At 42.3% G+C, this 25,247-nt stretch overlaps 1 protein-coding gene across 3 annotated transcripts in view; it reads right to left on the bottom strand.

Moving 5' to 3' along the window:
* Positions 1–2,899: 2,899 nt before the first annotated feature.
* ndst3 (N-deacetylase/N-sulfotransferase (heparan glucosaminyl) 3) overlaps positions 2,900–25,247 on the bottom strand; it is a 43,026-nt gene continuing 20,678 nt past the window's right edge. For 2 of the 3 annotated variants that reach the window (XM_035184689.2, XM_035184697.1), the window contains exons 6-15: positions 21,864–21,992; positions 14,271–14,453; positions 13,653–13,749; positions 11,313–11,436; positions 10,599–10,773; positions 10,030–10,200; positions 8,943–9,052; positions 5,705–5,807; positions 4,639–4,749; positions 2,900–4,023 (exon numbers count right to left, since the gene is read on the bottom strand). In XM_035184689.2, coding sequence (XP_035040580.1) covers positions 3,994–4,023; positions 4,639–4,749; positions 5,705–5,807; positions 8,943–9,052; positions 10,030–10,200; positions 10,599–10,773; positions 11,313–11,436; positions 13,653–13,749; positions 14,271–14,453; positions 21,864–21,992 — 1,233 coding nt within the window. In that variant the 3' untranslated portion in view covers positions 2,900–3,993. Of the gene's footprint in view, positions 4,029–4,638; positions 4,750–5,704; positions 5,808–8,942; positions 9,053–10,029; positions 10,201–10,598; positions 10,774–11,312; positions 11,437–13,652; positions 13,750–14,270; positions 14,454–21,863; positions 21,993–25,247 lie in introns of all 3 variants that reach the window. The other variant, XM_035184707.2, reaches the window with a different exon arrangement.

Raw genomic sequence — 25,247 nt, 5'->3', positions numbered from 1 at the left:
CAACTATTCGGTGTAAAAAGACATTGTGACCTCATATACACAACATTATTAAATACAATAAAAAAGTTGATCACCTAGATAATTAAAAATGACATAAATAATAAACAATTAAACACAAAATATAAATGAAAGATGTTTAATTTCATTTTTGTGTTGGCTTGGTTGTTATGATATTTAATTTTCAAACCTCTGTGCTTCCGTTTTATTTTATTTATTCAGCATATGGAAATCCTAATAAAAACATTGTGCAGACACATTCAAACAAAAACGATAAAAGGAACCAGAAAACATTTCCCCTTTTAATCTTTCATGGATTTTCGTTTTTTTTTTTTTTTGCTATTCACTTTGAATCTCCAGCTATAGCTCTTTGCACTAATGAGCCTATATGAGATGTCACCAGAGGTGGTGCAGCACAGAAGGTCTCATTATATACGGATAATTTATTTCCACTCATTTCGGTTTCCATTCCTTAAACTCTGGCAACACTTGGGGAAAGCAGTGGGGAAAAGATCTGAGGATAATGATTAAACCTGAATAAGAGGGATCTCATGCACATCAAATTGGCTGCTAGAGACTCCCTCCTCGACCAGCTGCTTTTGAAAGTCACTGCAAAAAAACACTCATGAGCTTGAGATGTGTCGTTATTTTTAGACTTATTATATACATCTGTAACACGTGTGTGTACTTCTTTCACTGAGGCGGTTTCTCTGTTGTGTTGGAGGGGTTCAAGATAGACTGGAGTGAGAATTACGACCCTGTGGTTACATGCCTTGGCCAGCTGTGCAGTTTCAGTCGACATAAGCTGTTTTCAGACATGACCAGAGTTATTTATTTTCTTTATCTTTGCGTCGGACGCGCGTTAGAAACATCATCAACCCTTTTCTTGTTACTTCCAATAGATTGTAAGATTATACAGTGGAGTTTCTTTGCATTGAAAGGTTTTTGGTGGCTATCATTATGTGTTTAATCCCTTTGTGTTTGTCTTCAACCGATAAAAAATAAACAGATCTCAGAGGAAAAAAATGCAAATAAAGTCTTATTGTCCTACCTCCCTTTAAACGGCACCAACATCCACACATCAGCATCCAGATGAATCAAGGGCATCCACAAGCCCAATGATGATGTAGCATGAAATGAAGAAGCTCAGTGAAATGAAGAAATTGTCCCTTAAAGGTTTAGTGTGTGGAATTTGTCATAAAAACTCAAAAGGTGTATAGTATATCCAGTCTGGACTACAGTAATAAACATGGCGACTCCGTAGAGAGGACGGGCTCCTGAAGTAAATATAAAGTATTTAAATATAAAGGGCCCGTAACTTCTCTCTCACAGCTAGTCGGCACATTAGTGGTTCACTTCCTCCCTTTGTCACCACTGTCAGCATCAGTCCCACTTCAACTCCTACACAATTCGCTAAAGTTGTTTTGTTTTCCTCTTTTGTGGTGAACACGTGTTGAGTAGCTGAGGAGGTTTGAACGCAGCAGCTCAAGAGCAAGAGTTTGCAGGTGATGCATTTAAGGGACTTGTGTAAACCATGTAAACTACAAATACCTTCAGGTGCTGCATTTAATGAGCATCTGCAACGACTTGAACATAGTCAACTGGACTTACTTGTGTTTCTTGGGCCGTTTTCAGACATGAACGGAGCCTTTCGCACATGACGAACGCAGCAGCAGATTCTCCGCTCAGACGCGTTCACTACAACACTGAAATCTCTGCAGTGTTCAGGTGAGGGGTGGTGGAGGCAGGATGTAACATAATAATTCTACTGCGGAGATCAAGTTGTTTACAGCACATCGACAATGGCTTTGGCCCTTAAAATCTAAAGCCCTCATTTACACATTTTTCTGTTTTCTACGTCACTTTTTCATCCTAAGATAATTCTTTTCTTTTTGGTTGTTTTCATTTTCTCATCTGTCACATTTTAGAAACATCATCAACACGCTTACTTACTCCTGGTAAATCCTGCGGTGGATCTCCTGCTGTATTCTCACATCCGCTCCATCAGTCAACTCTGCGGACCTAATCCTCAGGGGCTTGCCAGAGAAAGTCAGCAGAAAGTCAGTCTCAGTTGCACATTTGCATTTACACATCTCTGGAGTTCAGTGGATGTCTGATTCAGCAGCAGCTTTGAAGACATCACCTCTCATCCAAAGGGCTTCTTCAGTCTGACTGACTAATGACAGGTTTCAGACCTCTGTGGGTCGTTGGGTTCCTCTGAGTCAAGGTGTGAATGGCCGTTTAAACCTGTAAGCTGTAGACCCCCCCCTGCTTTTATCCGAGTCCCAAGGGTCACATGAGGTGTGGTTGGGACTGTCTTAAAACCCCCTCCTCTGTCAAAGAATGGTTTAATTGCTTATTCATTCATACTTTCTATAGCCTACTATTGGCTAGCTAATGGATCTCAGAAACAAACAAGTCTTATTTCATCACGATACATCACTTTATAGTTTCTATTTAGTATTAGTAATTTGAATCTGCAAAAGTAACATATTTTACCTTTACCTTTGACAGAAAAATCCAGTCCACCAAAATCTTACCAGTTCATCCTTGAGTCAAACTGTACTTTGGCTCCAGATTTGAAGATCCCTCAAAATGTTAAATATTGTCTTCACAAAAATGGGACTGATGAAAAACCAGGAAATGTAACGCCTCCATTCATTGGCTGTTACCGGTGCAGTGGCATAAACAAAGGAATCCTGAATATGGTTGTTTTTTGAGTGGAACATTATTGTATAGGTTATTTAAATGTGAATATCTAACAGCCAACTGGCATGCATTTCATTTTCCCTTATCTCTGAGGACAATCACACATTTAGGCTAAAGATTGTGAGACTAGTGTGCATGTACAGTGTGTTCATGTGTGTTGGCTTGTTTGACAAAAAAGAAAAAAAAGACAGTGTCAGTCATATCCATTTCTTTAATTTTGGTTTCTGTGTTTGACATTTAGGGAGTTTTTTTGCATTCAAATTGAAGCTTAACAATGTAGGCCACTGGTTTTAAAAAAAGGAAACAGAAGGAGGTCGAGACACTGACAAAACATAAGCAGTTACAGTAGCTACTTAAAAGAGTCTTGGAATTAAGTGGCATATCCATTAGGCTCAGTTTGGTCAGGTTTATCCCACAAACTCACGGCTCCTCGGTCCTCAGCGCTGAAATCAGCAGCACTCATGCTTTGCTAAATAGACACGGCGTTCTTCTGCTTTGCTTGTCACAGGAAGATAATGAGCAGGCAATGCAACTTGGTTCAGATAATCATTTCCAGTCTAAGGGTGAACAAGGTTACCAGATCTACCAGAAACTAACAAAAAAAACCTATGAGAACCTATCATGGGAAGTAACAGCCTGTCACTCACCCTGAGTCTATGCACATTCTCTCTCAATGAGACAAAAACAACCTTTAAAAAATAAAACCACATAGGATGCATTTGTTTGTCTCGGAGGAAAGGAACTTAGTGCAACATCATCTCTATGGGAACCACACACAGCTGACCAGCGCTGTTCTGGGATCATAAATTAAAGGTTAAAATAAAATGAAACAAACAAAAGAAAAAAGAGAATAATCAATGTCAGTGCAGGTCTGCACAGGAGTTCACCACAGTTCAGGGCAGGGTTTGGGCATCAAAGACTTATCAAAGCCATATGCTCCTTGGCGCCTATAGTTCTCTTTGCCGTAACATAAGGTTTCTCCTCCCAGTCCCGCTTTCTTTAGAGCTGTCTGAGTCACCTGAAACTGTCCATCCATCCATCCATGAATCCATGAATCCATGAATCCATCCATTCATCCATCCATCCATCCATCCATCCATTCAGAAGTTCAGTTTCAGCACTTCCTCGACTTCTGCTCTCTCTCTCCTCCAGCAGCGTCACAGTTACGAGGAGAAACAAGACACCCTGTCCTCGCCGTCACCTCAGGGTTCACTTAAAGGCCACAGACAGTGTGCATCTGAAGGTCAGCTGCTCCTGGTCGCTTCCCGGTCTTCGACCCTTTGACCTTTAACCCCGGCTCATGGATGCAAAGGTTATCTAACCTTAAGAAAGAGGTGGAGAGAGGGAGGGGATTGAGTGGGAATCACAGGTGGGAGGGAAAAGAGAGAGAGGGAGGAGAGTAATTTCATTTCATTTCTGTTTACAATGACAACCATGAAAATGAAAGAAGAAAACCTGCTGTGAATGGACTGGATGGACTCCCTCTGATTTAGAAACCTTCCTCACTCAGTTCATGACTGGGATTTAAAATATACTATGACCCTGCCCCTGCTCCCTGTCTCCCCACCCTCACAGTGCCTCCGGCACCTGAGGACCCTTATACAGCTGCTAAAACCCACCCACAAGTTGGCAGGATTGGTGTTTAGGTTTGTGACATCACAGACCCTGGGTGTTTTGAATTTGTGTTAAGGTGGAAATACTCAGCCATTCCGCTGACAGCTTATTTCACTCAAAATGTATCTTTTATCATATAAAAAGGCACAAGGAGGACGTGTTAACATGTTAAATGTAACAAAGAACTGATTTAAGAGACCTTTAGGGGCCATGTTTTCATGATTCAGTCCAACCAAATCCATCTGAGAAAATCATCTTTAGCAGATTTCAACATTTACATGCAGTGAGATGAGTGTGATAGAGTTTAATGCTGCTGACCTTCTGCAGCTCCTCTCTTAGCCAGGAAGGAAGGGGCTGTCCGAGGCGATGCAGCAGCTTTGACAGCTCCACGTTGTGTTCCCTGTAATACCTGGAGAGAAATGCTCGAGCCTGCAGAGAGAAGTAGGGAAGACAGGAGGGAGGAAGTGCAAGGATGGGTAAGGGAGATGGAGAGAGGGAATAAAGGGAGAGAATCAAAGCGGTGGTAAACAGGGAAGTATGGAAGGATGTATGGAAATAGGTCAGAAAGGAAAGGAAAGCATGAACAGAGGAGAAAAACAAGGATAGAAGTGTAGGGCGTGGAAAGGTTTGAAAGGAGGAAAGTTTAAAATAGAAAATAAGAAAGACAGTATGGGAGTAGAGGGAAAACAAGAAATAGAGAGAGATTAATTATACGTCCCCATTTTTAGTTTTGTTTATTTCTCTTTAATAGGGCCGCTAAATACAGAGTGGTATGAAAAGAGAGGTTATAAACGGAGGGAGAAAACGACATGAAGGATGCATGATAACAATTATCTCTCTCCCTACTGTGTGCATCCCCCCTCTCTTTCTCTCTCCTGCCTCGAGTTCTCGCCGTCTCCTCCCTCGTCATTTGTCCCCATGCTGGAAACTCAAATGTGGTTTAATTACAGTGAGGTGCAGCCGTTAGCCACGTGTGAGCGCATGCGGGAGGACAAATTGTAGATTTGTGCGTTCGTCTCTGCGGGAGAGCAACTGAATGTGTTGTCTACAGGTCTGGTGTCTCTTCGACAGCGAGGGCAAAGAATTATGGATCGGATTTTCTCCGTCTACTGTTGTTTCTCTGTCCTAATCCCCCACATCCTTTCTCTCACAGGCGTTCTGTCACTCCTGAGTCCTCGTAATTAGGTTGTAACTTTCTGGCTGGATCTGAATGGCTGACAGTTTCCACCCCTGTACTGACTCCTGTGGGAAATGTTGCCGGTGCGATGGAGGGGGCGGTGCGATGCTGCTGTCAGTCATGTTGGCATGTTTTCTTTATCCAAAGCACACATCCATTCATTTTCCCTGAGCATAAATCTGTTTTGATTAAAACGTATAGGTTTACCTCTGGATCCATAGGAGAGTACTTCCTCCCTTTGCTCTTTCCCAAACATTTTGTCTTTCCTCCCTCCAGGAGCTGGCACCAGAAGCCTTTCTGAGGGTCAAACCTGAGAGAAGAGAAAAGCAAAGACGACAGACAGAGGAAGAGCATGAACGTCAGCGCTGCCACATTGGACATGATATTCAGAAGTGAGCCTTGTTTCGGAAATTAGACCTGAAAAATTGAGCCGTCTTACTCTCACGAAGCAGACATAAATGTCATGACGCATTGAACACACTCACTGCCTGTCGCTTACTCTTTCGCTGCCGGTGTCTCTCTGACATTCAAGCTGTCTGCATTCATCTCTCTCTATCGTTCTCCCTCTCCATGACCCCCCTGTCTGCTGTGCAACATCTCTCTCTCGCTCTCTCTCTCGCTCTCAATGCAGACTCACAATGGCTGCACACGAGGATAGTCTCCTCCGCCGATGAAGTTATGTTTTCGAAAGCTACTGAGCTCACTTGATTTGAATACCTGGAATTTGGTTCTTTATACCAGTGGATGCATATATATTCATCTAGTCGCATATGTTATTCCTTTATTAATTTGTTTCCCCTCCTTGGGGAACACCAGCGGGTGCAGAGGACACCAGAAACACTCCTCTCACTTTGTTTTTGTGTGACTACACTGCCATCACATATTTATAGACACATACTTCCATTTTTATTTTATTTTCATCTAAGCATAGAGACAAAAACATTTGAACACTATGAAATATGATATACACAGTGTGAATTTTTCATAATAAATGAAGGTTATCTGACTGTCATGACCAGTTAAGAAGAGGGATCTTCAACGTTCATATCAGAAAATTAGGTTCTCTAAAGAAGTATAAATAATAAAAGACTGTTGTCCCCCAGCAGCATGTTATGTGACAGACAGCCTGTTATATACAAGGACACGGTGGGAGACTTTCAAAGCCACGCGTCATATTATATAAATGTGCATGGAATCATAAAGTGTATGTACATTTATGTGTACTTTAGTGTACATAAAGTATGTACAGTATAAATAATGGAATTTTAAGGGTACATGTTTCTCTACTGCATCTATAATGATTTCTAAAATACATTATATGTTATTTATTTATATAAATATTATAAATATCTGTGAATTATTCTTGAACTTAATTTGTGCACCTTGTTTCCGCAGGAAAAGTAAAGATATAAATAGATAATTACTGTCATGTTGCAGAGTATGAGGGTTAATGTGCAAGTGACTGAAAGATGCAAATATGGTTCTTTATCTGCATGTATCAGTGGGTGAATAAAAGTTAGAATAAACGAGTTAAGTGGTTCTCCTTCAGTTTTTCTTTGACAGGACAAGAGGACGGAGGGAGAGGGGGGATTAAATAAATAGGCTCCAGTGTTGGGGATCTGTCAGGCTGCCGCGATGTCAAAAGAATGAGAAGGAGAAAAGAAAGATTAGGCTTTAGTATAACGCGTTCTCCACCCAAAACACACACACACACACACACACACACACACACACACACACACACACACACACACACAGCGTGGTTATTATTCTGTCAAAATGCATCTCTTTACAATTTATTTGTATGCATGTAGGCTTGTGATTCAAGACAGAGGCACTCTCTGTCCCAATCTGAGCTACAAATTCTGATGTCCCTGTCTGGAGATTTGAGGGCTCGCAGGCCGGTTGCATTCTGATGAGTGGGGCTTGAGAAATAAACTGTTTACCACCGCGCCCAAACTTTACGGTCACATGCAGCATTTCTAATGGAGGATGAGTTGAAACTGAGTTGAACTGGTTGAAGGTTTCTCTCCAAAGAATTTGGTTGACATGCATATAATAGGAATCCCTCGCAACAAAGCAGCAACAAAGATATATAGCTGCAGTGACACTCATAACTCTGCCGGGCCCCAACAGTCCCCTAATGGAAATTTAAAGTCCCATGTCTGACTTTTTCATCAAGATCAATGAATTATTCTCGGAGAAATCAATAAAAATGTTGAAAAACGCCCACTCTCGCAAGTGAAATAACAGATTCACCATTCGCACAATGATCCGTATCAGCACCAAAATCTGCTTAGTTCTTCCCTGACCCATACTTCCTCCTTCCACCAAGTTTCACTGTAATCTGTAGTTTCTGTGTAATGCTGCTAACTTACAGACAAACAAATGAAAAAATGACCTCCTTGCAGAGACAATAAAATCTTAATCCGCTGGTTTTAACGTCGCTTATATCTACGCCTCAGAATAAATATAGTGTCATTTAGATATTGATCTCTGATTTTGTTGTGTTGATAGTTCTCAATTCTTAAAGTGAATTTTAAGTATACAAACAGGATATGTTGGTTCAAACATGGTTCACAATTAAACCGATTGTTTATCCTCTGCTCACTTGCCCTTTTCTTATTTACTGTGCAAAACAGCAAATGATATGTTCAGTTTATAAATGTCACATTAATAATTTAATTTGGTTCCTAGCACTGGTGTCTTTGCTATATTACTTCTGGATTGACACTATGCACAGTGCACTAACCCCCTAATTGTCAGGACGCTGACACTTCAGGTGAGCGTCTCTTGACAAGAATCAAATTGTTATAGCAAAAAAAACTAAATTCACGCTGTTGTTGCATAATATAATCATCATCCATGGATTCATGCATGACAAAATTATACAAACAATGTTAATATTCTCAATGCGTTTGGAAGTGGTGCCCGAAATGAGAGTGTGAGCCAAATGTAAGAGTTGAATTGATTTGTGGCAATCAGAATAAATAAAGACTTTTCAAGTCATTCCTCTTATTAAAAATAAGACATTAGAAACAATAACTTGCTGTAATTTCTGACACACTTCCTTGTTTTGTTTATTTGCCATTACACTGAAGAATTTCTGCCTCCTACATTTGCGTGTGACAGATTTTAAATAAAATGACGCCAATACTCATTATGTTACCATCGCTCCGTTGTGAGCTGCTATTGGTTGATGTTTGGTGCCAGGTTTTTTTTACTATTCACAGCACCATAGATGGGAGAGGAGGAAATGGCCAGTAGATGTCAGGCTTCACACAGATTTGGGTTGAGGTTCTTCTTACTGCTTGAATCTGTACAATTGTTCTTAAGCACAGTGCACGCCAGGCGAAAGGAAGGTGCCTCGGATTGAAGACACTACAGAACGAAAGTTCGAGAGGGACAGAACAACAGAGAGGGACATACTGTGTGAGACACTTACGTAAGAGCCTGGGAGTAGTTGAAATGGGGCGTGACTCCCAGGAACTTCTGCACTTCGTCCATCACTGCTGCAGGGTCGGTTCTCAGCTGGTGACCATCTATGATCATCACCTACACACAGATATATTCATACTGTAACTCTGCCTGCTATTGACTAACGGGTTAATGCATTACAACCTGTTCAGGTAGCGGGTACAAATAAATCACACTACGCCACAAAAACAGAAACAGAGAAAAGAGGCATGTAATTCCTGCAGGCAGTGTGCAGGGAAATGTGGTTCTCATTTAAAAACTCAATTAAAGAAACTATATACACTCAGTGACCAATTCATTAGGTACACCTGTACTTTCTAACGCAATTCAACTCAACATAAATTCCATCAAATAGTGTTTTTAATGTGATTTTTAATGTGTATTGTGTAATACAATGACAGCATAAGCAGATATTTAAAGGTGCTGTTGTACTGGACTTCTGTGCATTGAGAGGTGTTGTCATTTACATTCATCAACTATGACTTGAAGGTTCCCGGTTTGAATCCCGATTTGGCCAGGGTCTCTCTGTGTGGAGTTTGCGTGTTTCTCCCCACGTCTGTGTGGGTTTTCTTCCGAGTACTCTGTCTTCCTCCCGCAATCCAAAGACACGCAGGCTGGAGTTGGGTTAATCTGTATGTCAGCCCTGTGATGCGCTGTCGACCCCGCCTTTCGCCCAATGTCAGCTGGGATGGGCTCCAGCTTCCCCCCCGCGACCCTCAAGAAGATAAGCGATATAGATAATGGGCGGACGGATGGATGGAGCTATGACCTCAGAGCTTAAATCTATAATTCAAATCTATGACAACAAAAACTGAACCCTGCAGGATCAAGACTTGAATTGGATTACATCAGACCGCAGAGGTGAAGCTAATGAAGTGGCCACCATTCCTTCAGTTGTGTCCCTTATTGCAACAGACTTCGATAAATTCAGTTAATCTCCATAATCAACGTCAAATCTCACTAAACCAACACAAGGCTTTAGCATTAAATATGTATTAAGCGTCGCCTGTGCATGTGTTTGGTATCCTCGTGTCTGCGTACGTGCCCGTGCATACCTGGTTAGCAGGGTAGTGCGTGAGCCATCTGTCTAGGTGCGTGGAGTAGAGACCGGGGATGAGGCAGCGGCTCTGTAGGGAGCGCAGCTCGGCCGGTGCTCCCGGTCTTGCGCTGATGACATCATAGAAGGTGAAGCGCAGGGCGGCGTGGTCCTCATGGGCTCTTTGATGCTGGGAAGGTTAACAGATGCAGTCAGACAAGCTTCAAAGGACTCGTCTTGCTCGTACAAATTGCTCAGTCTCTCGAACGTCACGTAATGTATTCACAGCCATTTATATTGTGGACAATAAAATGTGGTTGAGATTCATGTCTCGCGCGTCAAAGATTTCAGGATTGTGTGACATTTCGCACACTGAGATTTATACAGATAAAGTGGCCTCATCGACTCCACACTCAGAGAGAAACAGGACTACAAACACAATATTGGAAAATAACTCAATTCAAATCAATACAGAGATGACGCGTGTCATCTGATGAATAAGGCGGCTGTAGAGAGTTTAAAAAAGAAAAATACATGTGGGGCCACTGGTATCTAATATATTCTGTGTGTGTGTGTTTGAGTGTGTACCTGATACCAGCTGTAGGCCCTGTCAGCAGGGTTGATGAGCAGGGTGATGATCTTGGCCTTGGGCAGCAGGGCAGCACCTCGCCTCGGGGACTCCTCCGAGGGGAAATAGTTAGCGCTCTTCTCAAACAGAAAGTCCGTGCTAACATTAGAGGGCACGGGGAAAAACTCCATATACCTGCGGCAACAGACACACAGGAGAGAGAAGAAATATGAATGTGTACACTTACGATGTACATGCGACATCACTGCTGCCAACGCAAGTCACCCAGAGCGTATATTTACTAAATACTCCCAAAGTCACACACAACTTCTAAAGTCAGAAAGTTTGAGCCCTCGTCTGTGTTTAGAAAATGAACCCAAAATAAGCTTGATGATGTAGTTGCCGCTGTGTTTAATGACAAATGTTCAGAGTCGAGTCTTTTTTTGGATGACTTCAGAGAACGCACCAGCTGTGTCTCTGACAGTTAAGTAAGCCATTTATGGGTCAATTTAGGCAGCCATATGTCTGTTGGCTTCAATTCCCAGGCTGAAAAGATCATTTTTGAAGATGCCGTTTGAACTGTTTCAAACCTGCTTAATGCATCATTGACGACGCGTCTCCAAGACACGTGACAGCCACATAAATAAAGGTTTGTTTACAATCTTTTATTTCACCTTTGGGTTTGACCAAGGAAAATACAAAGAATGATTGTGTGTGTGTGTGTGCGTCCTCACCAGTCAATTCCTTTGTGGTAGTTGTTGGTGTTGAAGAACTGGACCTCCTCATAAGTCTTTGGACTGGGGAAGTTACTGGAGATGGAGGGATGCATGAGTAGGAAGAGATAAAGTGCTGTCGTTCCTGAAAGAAAGGGCATAATTCATAACCGGCTCGTTAATTCAGCTCAGCTGAGAGTAGTCCGTGTGTGCATGTGTGTGTCCGTATGTGTTTGTGTGCGTCTGTGTGTGTATGTGTGCATCCGTGTGTGTATGTGTGCGTCCGTCAGTCAGTCATAGACGCAGCTTCCCTTTGCTGCACCAGACATATTTTCTTCCCCCATAAAGAATTACAGCCTAAATGTGTCCAACGTTCATTTATGTCTCTCATATTTCCTTATAGCATTAATTATATATGATTTAATAACCTATGTGATTGTCAGAAATAATAAGCCTGGCTCCTTAGCCTGTATGCAGTGGTGGGAAGAGTAATGGAGACATGTTTGCTCAAGTTAAAGTGGCTTACGATCACTCAAATTCACTAAAGTAAAGTTTTAAGTTTAAAATTACTAATGAAGAAACAAACTCAAGTAAAAGTAGAGATAGAAAAGTAGAGAAAAGACAATGATGCTGTTCATACTCAAATCAGCTGACTCAGACCTTTACAATTTATGACCTACATTTGTTCATCATAGACTAAAGACACTTGCTTATCAACAAGGACAGTTTCTGTGTAGTACATGAAAGTTATTGTAATGAAGTTATAGAGGCGTAAGGGCAAATATAGCAAAAATACTTCCTTAAAGAGTAAAAATGAAGTTCGTAAATAGTACTGATGTTTTATTTTCTCCTTTTATTGGTTAGGGTTGGTTCTTTTTTCGACATGTATGACTAAGGTAAAAAACAGTTCTCATTCAGAATTGGTCTCTCCTTCAGACAAGGACTTTACACCTTTTATTTAAGATTTAAGAATGACACTTTGTAAACATCTCACTCTTACTCTCTTCATAGCTGCATATATATTACCTCAGCCAAGGAGGTTATGTAATCACCCCTGTCCATTAGTTTTTAAGTTGGTTTGTTTGGTTGTAAGCAAGATCATGAAAAAACAACTGAACGGATTACCATGGAACTTGGTGGAAGGTTTGGGTATGGGTGCTGATCTAGATCAGGGGGCACATCCAGATTTATTTTTTCATTGTGAGATAGGGAGTTTTTCATAATTTCATAAATTGCTCTCTGAGAGAATAAACCATGAATCCTCACAAAAACAATCTGTGTAATTTGATTAAAATTCGGATCAGGTGAATTTAAATGTGTATGTGGTGCTATTCTAGTTATTGATAAAACCACATATGACATAATACAAAAACTATGTAAACATCTAAATCGTACTTTCTCTATAGCTGCATACTTATATATATATATATATATGTATATATATATGTACAGTATATATATTGCTTTACTTATTTGATATTTGATATTAAAACCTTGGGTCGGCCTCATAAATAGCTCAGTCTTGTCAGCACAGCTGTGCTGGGCAGTTCTGTCAAGGACCACGCAGGAAGTGTGAAGTGTGTGCATGTGTGTGCATGTGTGTGTGTATGTGTGTGTGTGTGTTTGTGTGTGTGTGGTCACACGAGCACGCAAAGATCACAGGCCTCAACCATCAAATGATTCAAAACCATTTGACACCAATCAGCACTGGGGCTTTGGTTGTGCCCTCTGATTCACCCTCAGCAGCTCTCTCTGCTCTCTCCGCCCCGCTCGCTCCACCGTACATTACTCCCATACGTCCTGCTACCCCCCCACCCCCCCCCCCCGCCTGTCTCCTATTAGCTTCAACATCTCTGACACGCGAGGCTCAACCTTGAATACAATGAGAGACGTACTGATGGGCTGAGGTCTACTGTAATTGCTGTTAGTCTGCTAATGTTGGGAAATGATCACCTGGTTAATGAGCAGCATGACTGACCTTCCTCACCTCTCACACCCAAACACCAGTAATTAGAATTCCTGGAATCACACTGAGGCAACACTCACATACTGAAAACAGATGAATAGATTAACAACTGTAATAATCTCCTCTTCTTTGTGTACCCCTGACAGAGATGGAGCAGGAAACAGGAGGAGGCACAGGGTGGTTGCTCGGTACAGTATCTCCATGCATCTAAAGCAGGTGGTATTTGGGTGGAAGAGAGGAGGTAAGAGCCTCCTCCTTTGTCTCCCTCTGACAGGACCAAAGGAGCGAGAGCGAGGGGGGGGATTAAATGAATGGGCTCTGAAGTGGAGTATGCAGACACCTGGTTACACAGAGTGAGTTTCTCTGCTGCGTGTGAGTGTTTGTCTGCAGCTTACCTGTTTTCTGCGGGCCTATGACCATGAACTTGGGTAACCTATCACAGGTTTTCTCTTTAGACCAGATGTCTTTGTGTCGTTTGTCATCACATGGGTTCTGTGGGATTAGAAGTCGGAGCAATGAACAAAAAGCAATGCATACAAAGATAAACGTGCATGTGTAGAATAAATATAGAATCAACAAATTACATTTTTGTTATGTCATGCATATCACATTTACCAGCCTGCATGTGATTACACCACAAAGTTGTATAAACCAGTATATTTTTGATAAATAAAACGAAAGAAAATAAGACCATCCTTAACAACTGTCATGATCAAATATTCATATCTTCATTGTGTATTGCAAAATTCATAAATCACCAAGAACAATCTTGAATAATATTCTGTTCATTGCTTTTCAGAGAAATGAACCAACAAAAACACAATGAACTTCAAACCAATTGTTTTATTATCTGTACACAAACATATTTTTGTCACTTCGTGGAAAATGTATTCATTTTTTCTCCACTCCACAGTCTGTTTAACAGTTTTTTTTACAGTCTGCATAAAGAGAGTACCTTACTGCATAAAAGTGCACAAGCCCATGCATGTGGGCAAATACCCACGCAAACACACCTGCCAGAGAGGGTTCCTTTGTTCGGGAAAAAGCTGGAAGTATTTGTGTGCCAGCTGCAAGGGCGGGAGCGTGTGGAGTTTCAGGTTCGTCCACGAGCGGAGAAAAGAGGCCAGGTGGACGAACGTGTAGAGACCCAGTCGATCGTTGCCGTAGTTAGACAGGTGGGTCATGTATATACTGATCTGGAGTGGAGGACAAAATAGAGTGGGAGAGAGAGAGAAAGGAGAGTGGGGAAACATGCTTACTTATTATATTGTGCAAAATTGGGATTGTCAAAATCTCATTTCCCAAGTTCCGATGTTTGTGAAAAACTCAGCGGCAGAGTAAATCTAATTACTGCTGCAGTGGAAAGCAAACATCTTATTTCTCAGAGTGTGTGTCATGGTTTTTGAATCGCTAACAGAGCAGCGGTCCTCCGAGTATCAACATTTGCTATCACTGACTTTTGTGATGTAAGATTGTACATTAACTTTTGAGAGGGGATACAAAAAAAAATACAATTTCAAGTATAAAGAGGGAAGGAAAACTACTGAGATAAACCTGAAACTGATGTATTCACCACTTCCAACAGATAAAAGTTGAGGAGGAGGGAGCACAATGCTCCTCGGATGCCAGTGGGAGATGGGAGAGATGCAGCTACACACAGCGGAGAGGGTTTCAGAGTGCAGCGGAGTGTGTTCATGATAGTTAATGTGTGTGAGGGAGACGGAGAGACTCAGAAGGATATGAGGAGCGTTGGTGTGTTGGTCCAGGCTATCTGTCCACGCCTCAGTGCTTTTATAGGCTGATCAAAGAGACAAGCTGAGATAGCTGACACACACACACACACACACGCACACACGCTTCTTTTGTGATTGGAGGGAGCTCGGGAACTAGAAGTGTCTGGATGAAATGGTAACATCAGCAATTAAGATATAAATTATTTGTTGGACGTGAGCATGTGTGTGTGTGTTTGTAGGTGCCTGTGTGTCAGTATATTCGGGCGAACGCCTGTGAATGTGAACACACACACACACGCTGGGTATTTCCTGGTGACAGAGGACTGTCGGTGCTCCTCTTTAATGCTGAAGGTTGCCGTAGATACAAAGCGACACAGTGTCAGGGTTTGATGGATCAGCGTCCGGCCGACCTGTAAAGCTGTTCAGAATATTGATCGCCTCTGAATACTGATGGCAGGATTTGTGTGTGTGTGTGTGTGTGGGTGCATGTCTGTGTGTGTGTGTGTTCCACTCTGTGGGAGGGAGAAAGAGGAACAGACATATGTGAGGCTGCTTAAGTGTGTGTGTGTGTCTTTGCGACAAAGAAAGCAAACAGGAAAGAGGAGAGAGGAGCAAGACTTTGCATGTCACAGTGATATTTTACGTGTACGTGAGCGTCTGTGCATGTCAGCGTGATTGTTTATGCGCCTGTGCGTTTGTGCATGCCAGAGCAAATTTGCGCATCTGCCACAGCCTCCTTATCTTGTGCTCAGTCGAAGCAAACCAGCAGCGTGCCATCCAGCCTCGCCTGCTTCATATCAATCTGGCTGATGTTAGAGCAACAATGTGGAACCACTGTCAAGGCATCACCCGGCACTCAGACGCTCGCCAGTTTACAGCAGTTTGCTTGCTCCTCTTGTCCAATGAGTCGTAGTGTCAAAAAACGCCAGACGCCTTCTTTCAAGCATTGAATTGAGAACTTGGAGCGCCACTCAAAGCTTGTGTAGTGAAGTACAGCGAATGCAGGTGAGTCTGACCTGAATAAATAAAATGTTCCGAGCAATTTCTAAGTGTCCCAGTGTTTTAAAGCAGGCGAGTTCATCAAAACGTGATTAATGTTCTTTTCAAATAACACAAAACTACAGCCCGACCGATAAATCGGCTGGCCGATAGAGAACTGACACGACGTAAGCCTGATGTTTCCCTGATTACAGGCATGTGCAGTGCAGAAAGTCACAGAGGCAGCCAAACCAACGTGTCCAAACCTGACCCCAACCAGAATAATCGAATCAAGTTTTTTGTTCGTTAGTTACGTTCTATATATTTGGTTGTATTTGTTTTCTTTATATTTCTTTGTAGTTATTTATAATATATAAAGCCTCAATTACATTTCTTTGTCATACGGATTTGATAACAGTTTTTTTTTCAAATATGTATGTATATGTATTATAAAAGATACAGATATATAGATTCATGTGTGTGTGTGTGTGTGTGTGTGTGTGTGTGTGTGTGTGTGTGTGTGTGTGTGTGTGTGTGTGTGTGTTAAACTGAGATGAATGACAGAGAAAAGGACCCAGAGGGGGGAAGAGTAAAAGAGGATCAGAGTGTTATTGAACATGGAAACATTCATTATGGAGCTATAGCACTGGCTGCCAAATGAAACAAAGGAGGACTTGAAGATGATTTGTGTTTGTAATTGGAGGAGTGCGGAAAAAAAGCACAGACGGGGGGGTTTAACAAATGGAAGAGACGGGGAGAGAAACCTTGGCAGGTGAATCTGAATTACAAAAAACAAAAAGGGCCACTTTTGAGACTGTTAATCTCCAGACACTGTGCGAGCCCCAAACCCTTTGATGGAGGGACTCAGTGTGGCTAAGAATTCAATTAAGTGAACCATGTAAACCTTTTCTCAGCATCTAGCGCCACGTCTCATTTCCTGAATATTGGATTGCTCTGAGTGCCCTATGTGCCTTTAATAAAGAATATTGCACTAATAATTTAACACCAGATTTGGGCTCAAGTCCAAACCTGGAGCTGGCCTGAAAGTGAAGTATAGACATAAGAGAAATCAAGCCCAGCCCCACGACCTCCCTCTTTTTAATCTTTGTCCCTTGTCTTTTCCTCTCATTGCTCCAATGCAGCTTCATTTCCTCCTTCTTCTCTCTTCCCTTTAATGACTTGCTCTCAATCACTCGTCTTCTAAAAGTCACTACGTTATTCCCCCCCTCCTCTCTCCGATCTCATATTGACCTAGATGTGCTGATGAAGCATGTCAGTCCAGCAGTGGGGTGATGTTCTTAAAAATCCATAGACTCTCTCACACACACACACACACACACACACACACACACACACACACACACACACACACACACACACACACACACACACACACACACACACACACACACACACACACACATTCCATGTCTTAGAAGATTAGTCAGTCATGTATTTGAGTTTGTGACATGTTCCAATCCTCCCTAACATGATTGCATTTTTCCCAAATTTTCTTTCCTTCAATCTGTCCATCTATTCAGTTTCAATTCAATTATATTTGATTTGTATAGCACCATACATTTTCTAAAGGGACTTAACATATTAAGGTCAAGACCTTATAAAATAGCACAAAATAGTATAGAGAAACGCAACCGTTCTCACAACTAGGTGATTCTTAACCGGACTGTGGGCGACCATCTGCATCCCATCCATCCATCCATCCTTCCATCCACTCATCTATCCTTTCCAAGAGTTCCATTTCAGCACTTCCTCGACTTCTTCTCTCTCTCTCTCTCTCTCCATCCATCTATCCATCCACTACTTATCTATCTATCTATCTATCTATCTATCTATCTATCTATCTATCTATCTATCCATCCATCCCCGTCTCCTCTGCTGCCCTCTCTCTCTTCTTTAATGTGTAGCTGTATCAGTTGGTTTCCCATTACAGACCACTTAGTTCCACATACATTTCTCCCTGATTGAATTGTTATTGCTACTAAAAAGAAGTCTGCACCCCCCCCCTCCGTTTTCACTCTCCCTCCCTCACTGTCATTGTCCTCTTCCCCTCCTCACTCTTTTTCTCTCTTTCGTTCTCACAGTCCATCTCGCTGCCTCCGTCTCATCAGTGGATAATTGAATGCTGAACGTCAATACCGAAAATGATGTCGATTCAATTATTTTGTCTGCTCCAGTCAGCCTCTACCAGCCCTGTCCTCTCTACCGGCACTTTTTTTCTTTATTTTTTCTTGCTTTGCTCTTACTTTGTAATTTGTCCTCCTGTGTGGATTGTAGCTCAGCTTGTGTGTGTGTGTGTGTGTGTGTGTGTGTGTGTGTGTGTGTGTGTGTGAGAGTCTTGATGAGCAGCCAGAGCCTTCAGTAGCAATCAGCAGTGGCTACAGAGAAATGCAATGAAGGAGCAGAAATTAAACCAAAAAGAGGAGTTGAGAGATTCAAAACGTGCGAGTGAAGACAACACGCACAGGTTGAAAATGAGACTGGCCGCAGTAAAGTGACCGTCAGAGCTGTGCACAGGGGAGGAAGGGTGAGGGATGTGAGGGCGTTCACTGGGTGAGACTGAAGGATCGGAAAGGAAAGAGATTGTGCTGATATTTGTTGTTGGGCTAATAAGCTTAGTGGCAGAGCTACGCGCTAAATGTCAGCCCTGATATATGTCTACAGCTCTGCTTATGTCAGCTAAACACACATTTATACAAATATACACACGCACACATGCGCAGATGCTTGGACGCTGACACACAAACATGCACTGGTGTGTGTTGTGTGTGTGTGTTTGTGTGTGCATCACTTCCTCTCTGTATGTGTCTGGATTCTCAAGTGACACAAGATGCCGTGACCTGAAAATTAAATCTCAATCTGTCTGCCACCTTCTCACCCAGCTCTCCTCGCCTCTCCTCGCCTCTCTCCCCCTCTCTCCCTCACCATTTATTGGAGAATGACTTGTGCCCTATTGGCTGTTTGCAGAGTCTAGGTCGTCCAATCGATTGTTGAGCTTATGAGAGACAGGGAGCTCAATGACTGCTGATGCAGCCGTGAATGATGCAAAAGTATCCGAACGCGCACATGAACACACACACACACACATGTTTAGCACATGCACACGCACGACACACACTTGAGTGAATATGTTAGATGTTACCAGTGGTAAACTGCCACCACAGGCCAGATGTGATTTAAAGTCATTGAAAGGGAAGTGACAATGTTACCAGTGTGCAGCTCATCAAACAATAGGAAATCCCCGGGGGACTAAAGCAGTGAGCTACAGAACACTATTGATTACACACACAAAGTGCACACACTAATGAAAGCTTGTGTGTCTGCAAGTAGAGCAGGCAGAAGAGAAAATGAATCATCACTCTGCATGTATGTGGGAGCATGTGTGTGCGTGTGCGTGTGCGTGTGTGTGTGTCATGGCAGATAGCTCTCATTTAGTGTTTAAATTGCTTTTATGTTTAATAGGTCTCTTCATTAAGAGATACAACACGAGGAGGGTTTCATCTTTTATTACGCAGAATAATAAAGGGACGGCGGGGGAGAGAGAGAGACAGAGGGAAAAATGTAATTCGCCTCCGCGTTTCTGGCTTTCAAGGAGAATCTCAAAGCCTCTATGTAATATGAGTGTGCTTGTGCGTGTGTGTGTGTGTGTGTGTGTGTTTGTTTGATGTGTGTTCAACAGTGGACCTCTCAGTCACACCAACAGGTGATATTCTCGAGTGCCATATGTAATGTTGAGCCATAAATCAGGCTGTAATGAAATGTATTCTTTTCATTTATTCTAATTACAGCCAAGAGTTGACCTGCAGGTGTTAAAGAGTGTTAAAGTTGATTCTCAGTTCTCCCTCTAAACCTATTAGTGTAGATGCCGTCACATTAGGCTCACTCCCCGGTCGTTTTTTTTTCACACTCCTCCACAGTGTTAATGTTTATAACCCCAGATAGGCAATACAGACCCTCTTCCACTGGTCAAAAAACACACTTACACCCACTGACATCTGGCTTTTGTCTGGTGCTTAAACAGCCAGGGACATTTGAGTTTTTTACATTTTCAGAACAACGTGCAACAGTGATTTTTATTGCGCAAGATGCACCACTGGCAAGACAGCGAGGTGAGAGAGCTTCTCAGTTTACATTACACCAATATCTGGCTTTAGTCTGCAGTGGGAATGGATACAATCGTGATTCACTTTCGCGTCGAATTCTGCAGCAGACACTGGTTTTTAATCGTCTCTATAGCTCTGATCGGCAGTGATGGAAAAATGACATATGAATATGAATATGAATACAAAAAAGAAATCAGTGAATGCACTGATTTCTTTTTTGTGTGGAAATTTGAAACATTTTTTTTGTCTGGACCTAAATCAGTCCAGACTGATACATGATCCATTACATTGTTCACTTTTGTTAGTTGTGGTTTCACTCTGGAATTTAGAGAGCAGACTTTTGCATGACAAATGTATGCCCTGTTGTCATCACCTACATGGGTTGCATCTACCTATACTTCATGCATCTGCCACCCGAGAGTTGTCACTGCAGTGTGTAGTAGTCTTTCCGTTTCACGATTAAACCAGATGATTTCATTGATTTCTTTGCCACTAAAGCATTATTTTGTGTCCGTTTGTCCAGGCCGAGGTCCGAATGAGGCACCTTTCACAGCTTCGGACTAAACTGAAAAGTCAGAGAGTCCGCACCAAATAAGGAAGGTGTGAAAGCTCCCTTAGAGAAGTTAGGGACAGTGAAACAGAGCAGTTATTCGATAATATTGTTAGTTTTAACTGGATACAAAACTATTCCAATTTTGTTAGATCAGTGGTAATACAAGCATTTGATTTTCTTCAATGCAAAAGTCACATATGATTAAACAGGGATACGCTGACAGAGATACAGAAGATAGAAAGAATGAAAGAGACAAAAAATATATAATTGACTAAAACAGCAAGGAATGAAAGAAAGTGGCGAAGAAATGATAAGCAAAGGGGGAAAAAAAAACAAAGAAAGAAAAGATGTCAGAAGAAAGAGACGAAAGAATGAAAGAAAATGAAAAAGAATAAGAAAAAGAGAGACAGACGGAAACAAAGCGGTGCAGAGGGAGAAGAAAGGACGAGATTGGGTTGTTGTGCCGAGCTGCACTCGACTCTGTGATGTTGCCTGAGTTCTGACAGCTCCTCTAGTTCAGCACTCCCCTACCTGACACTTCAATGAAGCCTACTGCTGCTGCACCAGCATCCACATGTGTGTGAGTGTGTGTTGTGAATGTGCACGAGGATGGTCCGACTCTGAGAGAGATTGTTGGATATTTCCCTGTGAATGTCAATGCCTACCCTTAACTGTGGGCGCGCACGTGCTCACGAGCATCTTAAATGCCACCAAAACCTAATTCTGTTCCTTAATTCAAAGCAGAATCAAGTTGAGCTGACATACGCAGCAGGGGTAAGTGCGAGGGGGAGGATGTGTTGTGTGTGTGTGTGTCCATGTGTGACTTTATGGGTGTGAGCGGGCCTGTGCATGTGTGAGTTCATGTGTGTGTGTGTGTGTGTGTGTGTGTGTGTGTGTGTGTGTGTGTGTGACAGCAACCCCCCTGTGGTGAGACCTAATTTAAAGTGGGTAGATGAACACAACTTCACAGTGAGACACAGGCCCTGACAGGAAAAAAGACACACAGACACACACACGCACACAGATGCACGCACCACAAAACAGCATCAACCAGACAGAGAGGAAGTTACCTCTACAGTGAGAAAACCCAGTTGCTTCCTTTTTAAGGTGCACAAATCAAAACAGAGAGTAACAGTCCTCTCGGTTTCACACTCTGTGTTTCCGTTCGCATGTGTAAGAGCGTGTGCGTGTCTTATTGTGAGTGTGGTTGCTCTGACTCACTGGGTTGAGAAGCAGAGTGAGAAAAAGCTCTCCCCCATGGATGCTTTTGTCCAGTTCTTTAGGTCCGCCAGGGTATTCCTTATAGTAGATGGTGTGAGTAAACAAGCCGCACGTCTGTCGAGGCAGCACCTACACACACACACACACACACACACACACACACACACACACACACACACACACACACACACACACACACACACACACACACACACACACACACACACACACACACACACACACACACACACACACAGAGAGAAGAATGCAAAAAGGGAGCAGTTGTTAATATCCTTCATATCAGTGCAAATGAGCTAATGGCTTAGTCAAGTCTGAGACAAAAGAGCCTTAATGGAGAGAAATGAGATTTTTCAAGGACCCATCAAAGTGTACTCCACAGATTGTCTCCTGCACTCATGGAACAGGGAAACGTTTTCATCCGGCTTCCCTCAGCTCCCGCTGGAGCCCCAAAACTCCTTTATGCAACTTTTTGCACATGTGCATTAGCACTCCCAGAGACCTGTAAACACACTTTAATATGAACAATCAGCTGAGTTTTCCCTTTGAGGGCGTGTGGAATCACCCTGTAATGATTTTAAATTAAAAAGAAAACTAAAACAGCTGTTGTGGCGCGAACTTACCGATTTCGAGGTCACGGTGCAAACAAACCAGCCACAAAGAAGACCAGCCAGCAGCATAAAACATGACAGATGTACAGCCTTATAGAGACAAGCTTTTTTCTACACAGCAGTTTCTAAATATGAGAAGCGGGCAGCAAAGCAGGTCAGGGTTATTCTGATGTGTCGTGTCTTCCTGCCTCTGGGAATGTTAATTATCGCAGAGAAGAAGAACAGGTACGAGTTCTACAGATGGTTCGAGTCACGTTCTTGCAGAGTGTGACAAAACGTTTTTCTGATATTGTGACGTGTCGTTGGATAAAAAGCACACGCAGTCATTAATAACACAAATGACGGCTCCGTTCCATTTCGGTGCTCCAGTTCCAGGACTCTGCTGTGTTGTGCATGGCTCGTGCAGGGCTCACTGACACACCTCGCTGGGACACTTCTTATAGAAAAACGGGTCGTAATTAAATGTTATTATTTCCCCGTCTGACGTACGCGGTGGGGGAAAAAAAGAGTCAAACTAGGGTTGTCAAAGGACACAGCAATTAGTGCCTTCCGCGTGTTTGGGCTTTGAGTCCTGAGGAGCTGCTCAGCTGAGATTTCCATCACTCCGGCAGCAGAGACCAGAGATTTTCATGCAGGTGCACAGGACACGATGCTTTGACGTGCACACGCAGGTGAAGTTCAATCTTCCTGGGGCACTGTTGGTCTCTTTTCTTGTCCACCTCCACTACACCTGTTTGGTATTTTGGTTACTCTCTGTTTACCGAAGCAGGACGAGATAATAATGGATTACTTTTAAGCCCACCTCGAACAGGTGCACCGTGCACCCCCGGGCCTGAGAGTACTACAGGCAGCACACTGCCACACAGTGTGAGTTACATACAGTATATCTGTGGGCCTTGACTGACGAAAAGCAGGTTACAGATGTCAATTTCTCAGATTCTCGATATCGCAAAAAATGTTATGGTTGTATTAGTGAAAGCAGCAATTGATTCAACATCAGTGACATTGTTTTAGAACTGAATTCTACAATCTAAGATCAGAATTGTCAGGAAATCTTTATAGCTCGCCTCAACTGTACTGTAGCATGCGCCAAACAAGAAAAAACTGTATTTAGGCCAAATTGAATAGATATTTTAATAGATTTAGGTTATGCTTTAGGAGAAGAGAAGAGAAGAGAAGAGAAGAGAAGAGAAGAGAAGGAGGTCTTTATTGTGAACTCCTTCTGGAGCACTTCCCCGTGTGAAATAAAGAGTAAAGGCTGGAAGCGTAGATATTGGTTTATCTATAAAACAAGGCAGACTGATTCACACTCACAAGATAGAGAGAGAGAGAGAGAGAGAGAGAGAGAGAGAGAGAGAGAGAGAGAGAGAGAGAGAGAAACAAAGAAAGAGAGAGAGAGAGAGAGAAAAGAGAGAGAAGGCCACCACAGCCACAGACACTCAGCACTATTTCACCAAACCAATTATCCACAGAGCTATAGCTCAAAGTGATATAGTACATTTTAAAAAGAAATACACACACACAAGTATGCATGTTTGCACGGGTGCATGCGCCCACACACACACACACACACACACACACACACACAGTCCCATATCTCAGTGTGATTTGTTCTGATACTGTGGGTCCAGTGGGTGGCTCTCAATCTGCTGACAGAGACACACAAACACCAATTTTACAGCCTTCAGACAATGTCCTGTCCTCCTCCGAGCAAACAAAGATGGAGAGAGAGAGGCAGAGGAGACGGAGATTAATAGACAGAAATTGCAAAAAAATTGGAGGTGAAAAAAATAAAATAATAAAAAGGGGAAAGGTAAAGAAAATGGGGCGGGTTGTGAAAGATGTCCCGGAGTAACTTGACGAGGGGGGTCAGGAGACGAGATGACTTGTCAGTGTCTGAAAAGATCACTGGCCGGTTTACGGGGGGAGTGATTTAAAATTAAAATTCTGCATGGACGGAGGGGTACTTATACACGCGCGCACGCACGCACACGCACACGCACACACACACACACACACACACACACACACAGACAGACAGACAGACAGACAGAAAAAGGTTCCGCCTGCACGAGCTAAGTTTTTGAGTTATTTTTTTTTCTTTTTTCCTATAGCCTCCTTTTGCTGTTTAGTCAGTGCAGCATGCAATGTCTTAGAGCAAGAACAGCAGACCTTTCTTTATTTTCCTCCACTGCTTTCACATTGCGGCACAGTTTTAAATATTTAATAGTGTCTACGTCTGAATATGTCCAGGCATGTTAAATGGGCAGGGGGGCGACTTCCATCCTGAACTTAGTTGGAAAAAAATTAAGTTGTCAAGCATATTTTATAAAGTTACTAGAATTTAAACTTTATGTCTAATCACTTAATGCAGACATTTCACTTGAAATAAGACACTATATTAAGTTGATGTAATTATCAACATTATTATTTCACCATAATTCAACAAAATAATGTTTCCAACTTAGAAGGTTTATCTTAATCAATAAATTAGATTTTCTTGTCTTGCTACCATGCATTTAATTAAGTTGTGGTAACAGGTCACCTGAAGTGGAATACACATTTGTCTATTTCTACAGCTTTGTAAATGCAATTTCACAGAAGCGGTGAGACCTCAAGGTCAAGTAGCCGTTGTTGTGGTGGCTTTTCGATCGTATCACATATCATGTCGTCAGCAGATGGCGAACGTTTGGTTGTTATGGAATTGCAGCTGTTTAAATGTATGATATTTGATTATGAACATTTTGGTGACATT

The sequence above is a fragment of the Hippoglossus stenolepis genome, chromosome 2 (assembly GCF_022539355.2).
Source record: "Hippoglossus stenolepis isolate QCI-W04-F060 chromosome 2, HSTE1.2, whole genome shotgun sequence".
Lineage (NCBI taxonomy): Eukaryota > Metazoa > Chordata > Actinopteri > Pleuronectiformes > Pleuronectidae > Hippoglossus > Hippoglossus stenolepis.
This window is presented reverse-complemented; position numbering and strand designations above follow the sequence as displayed.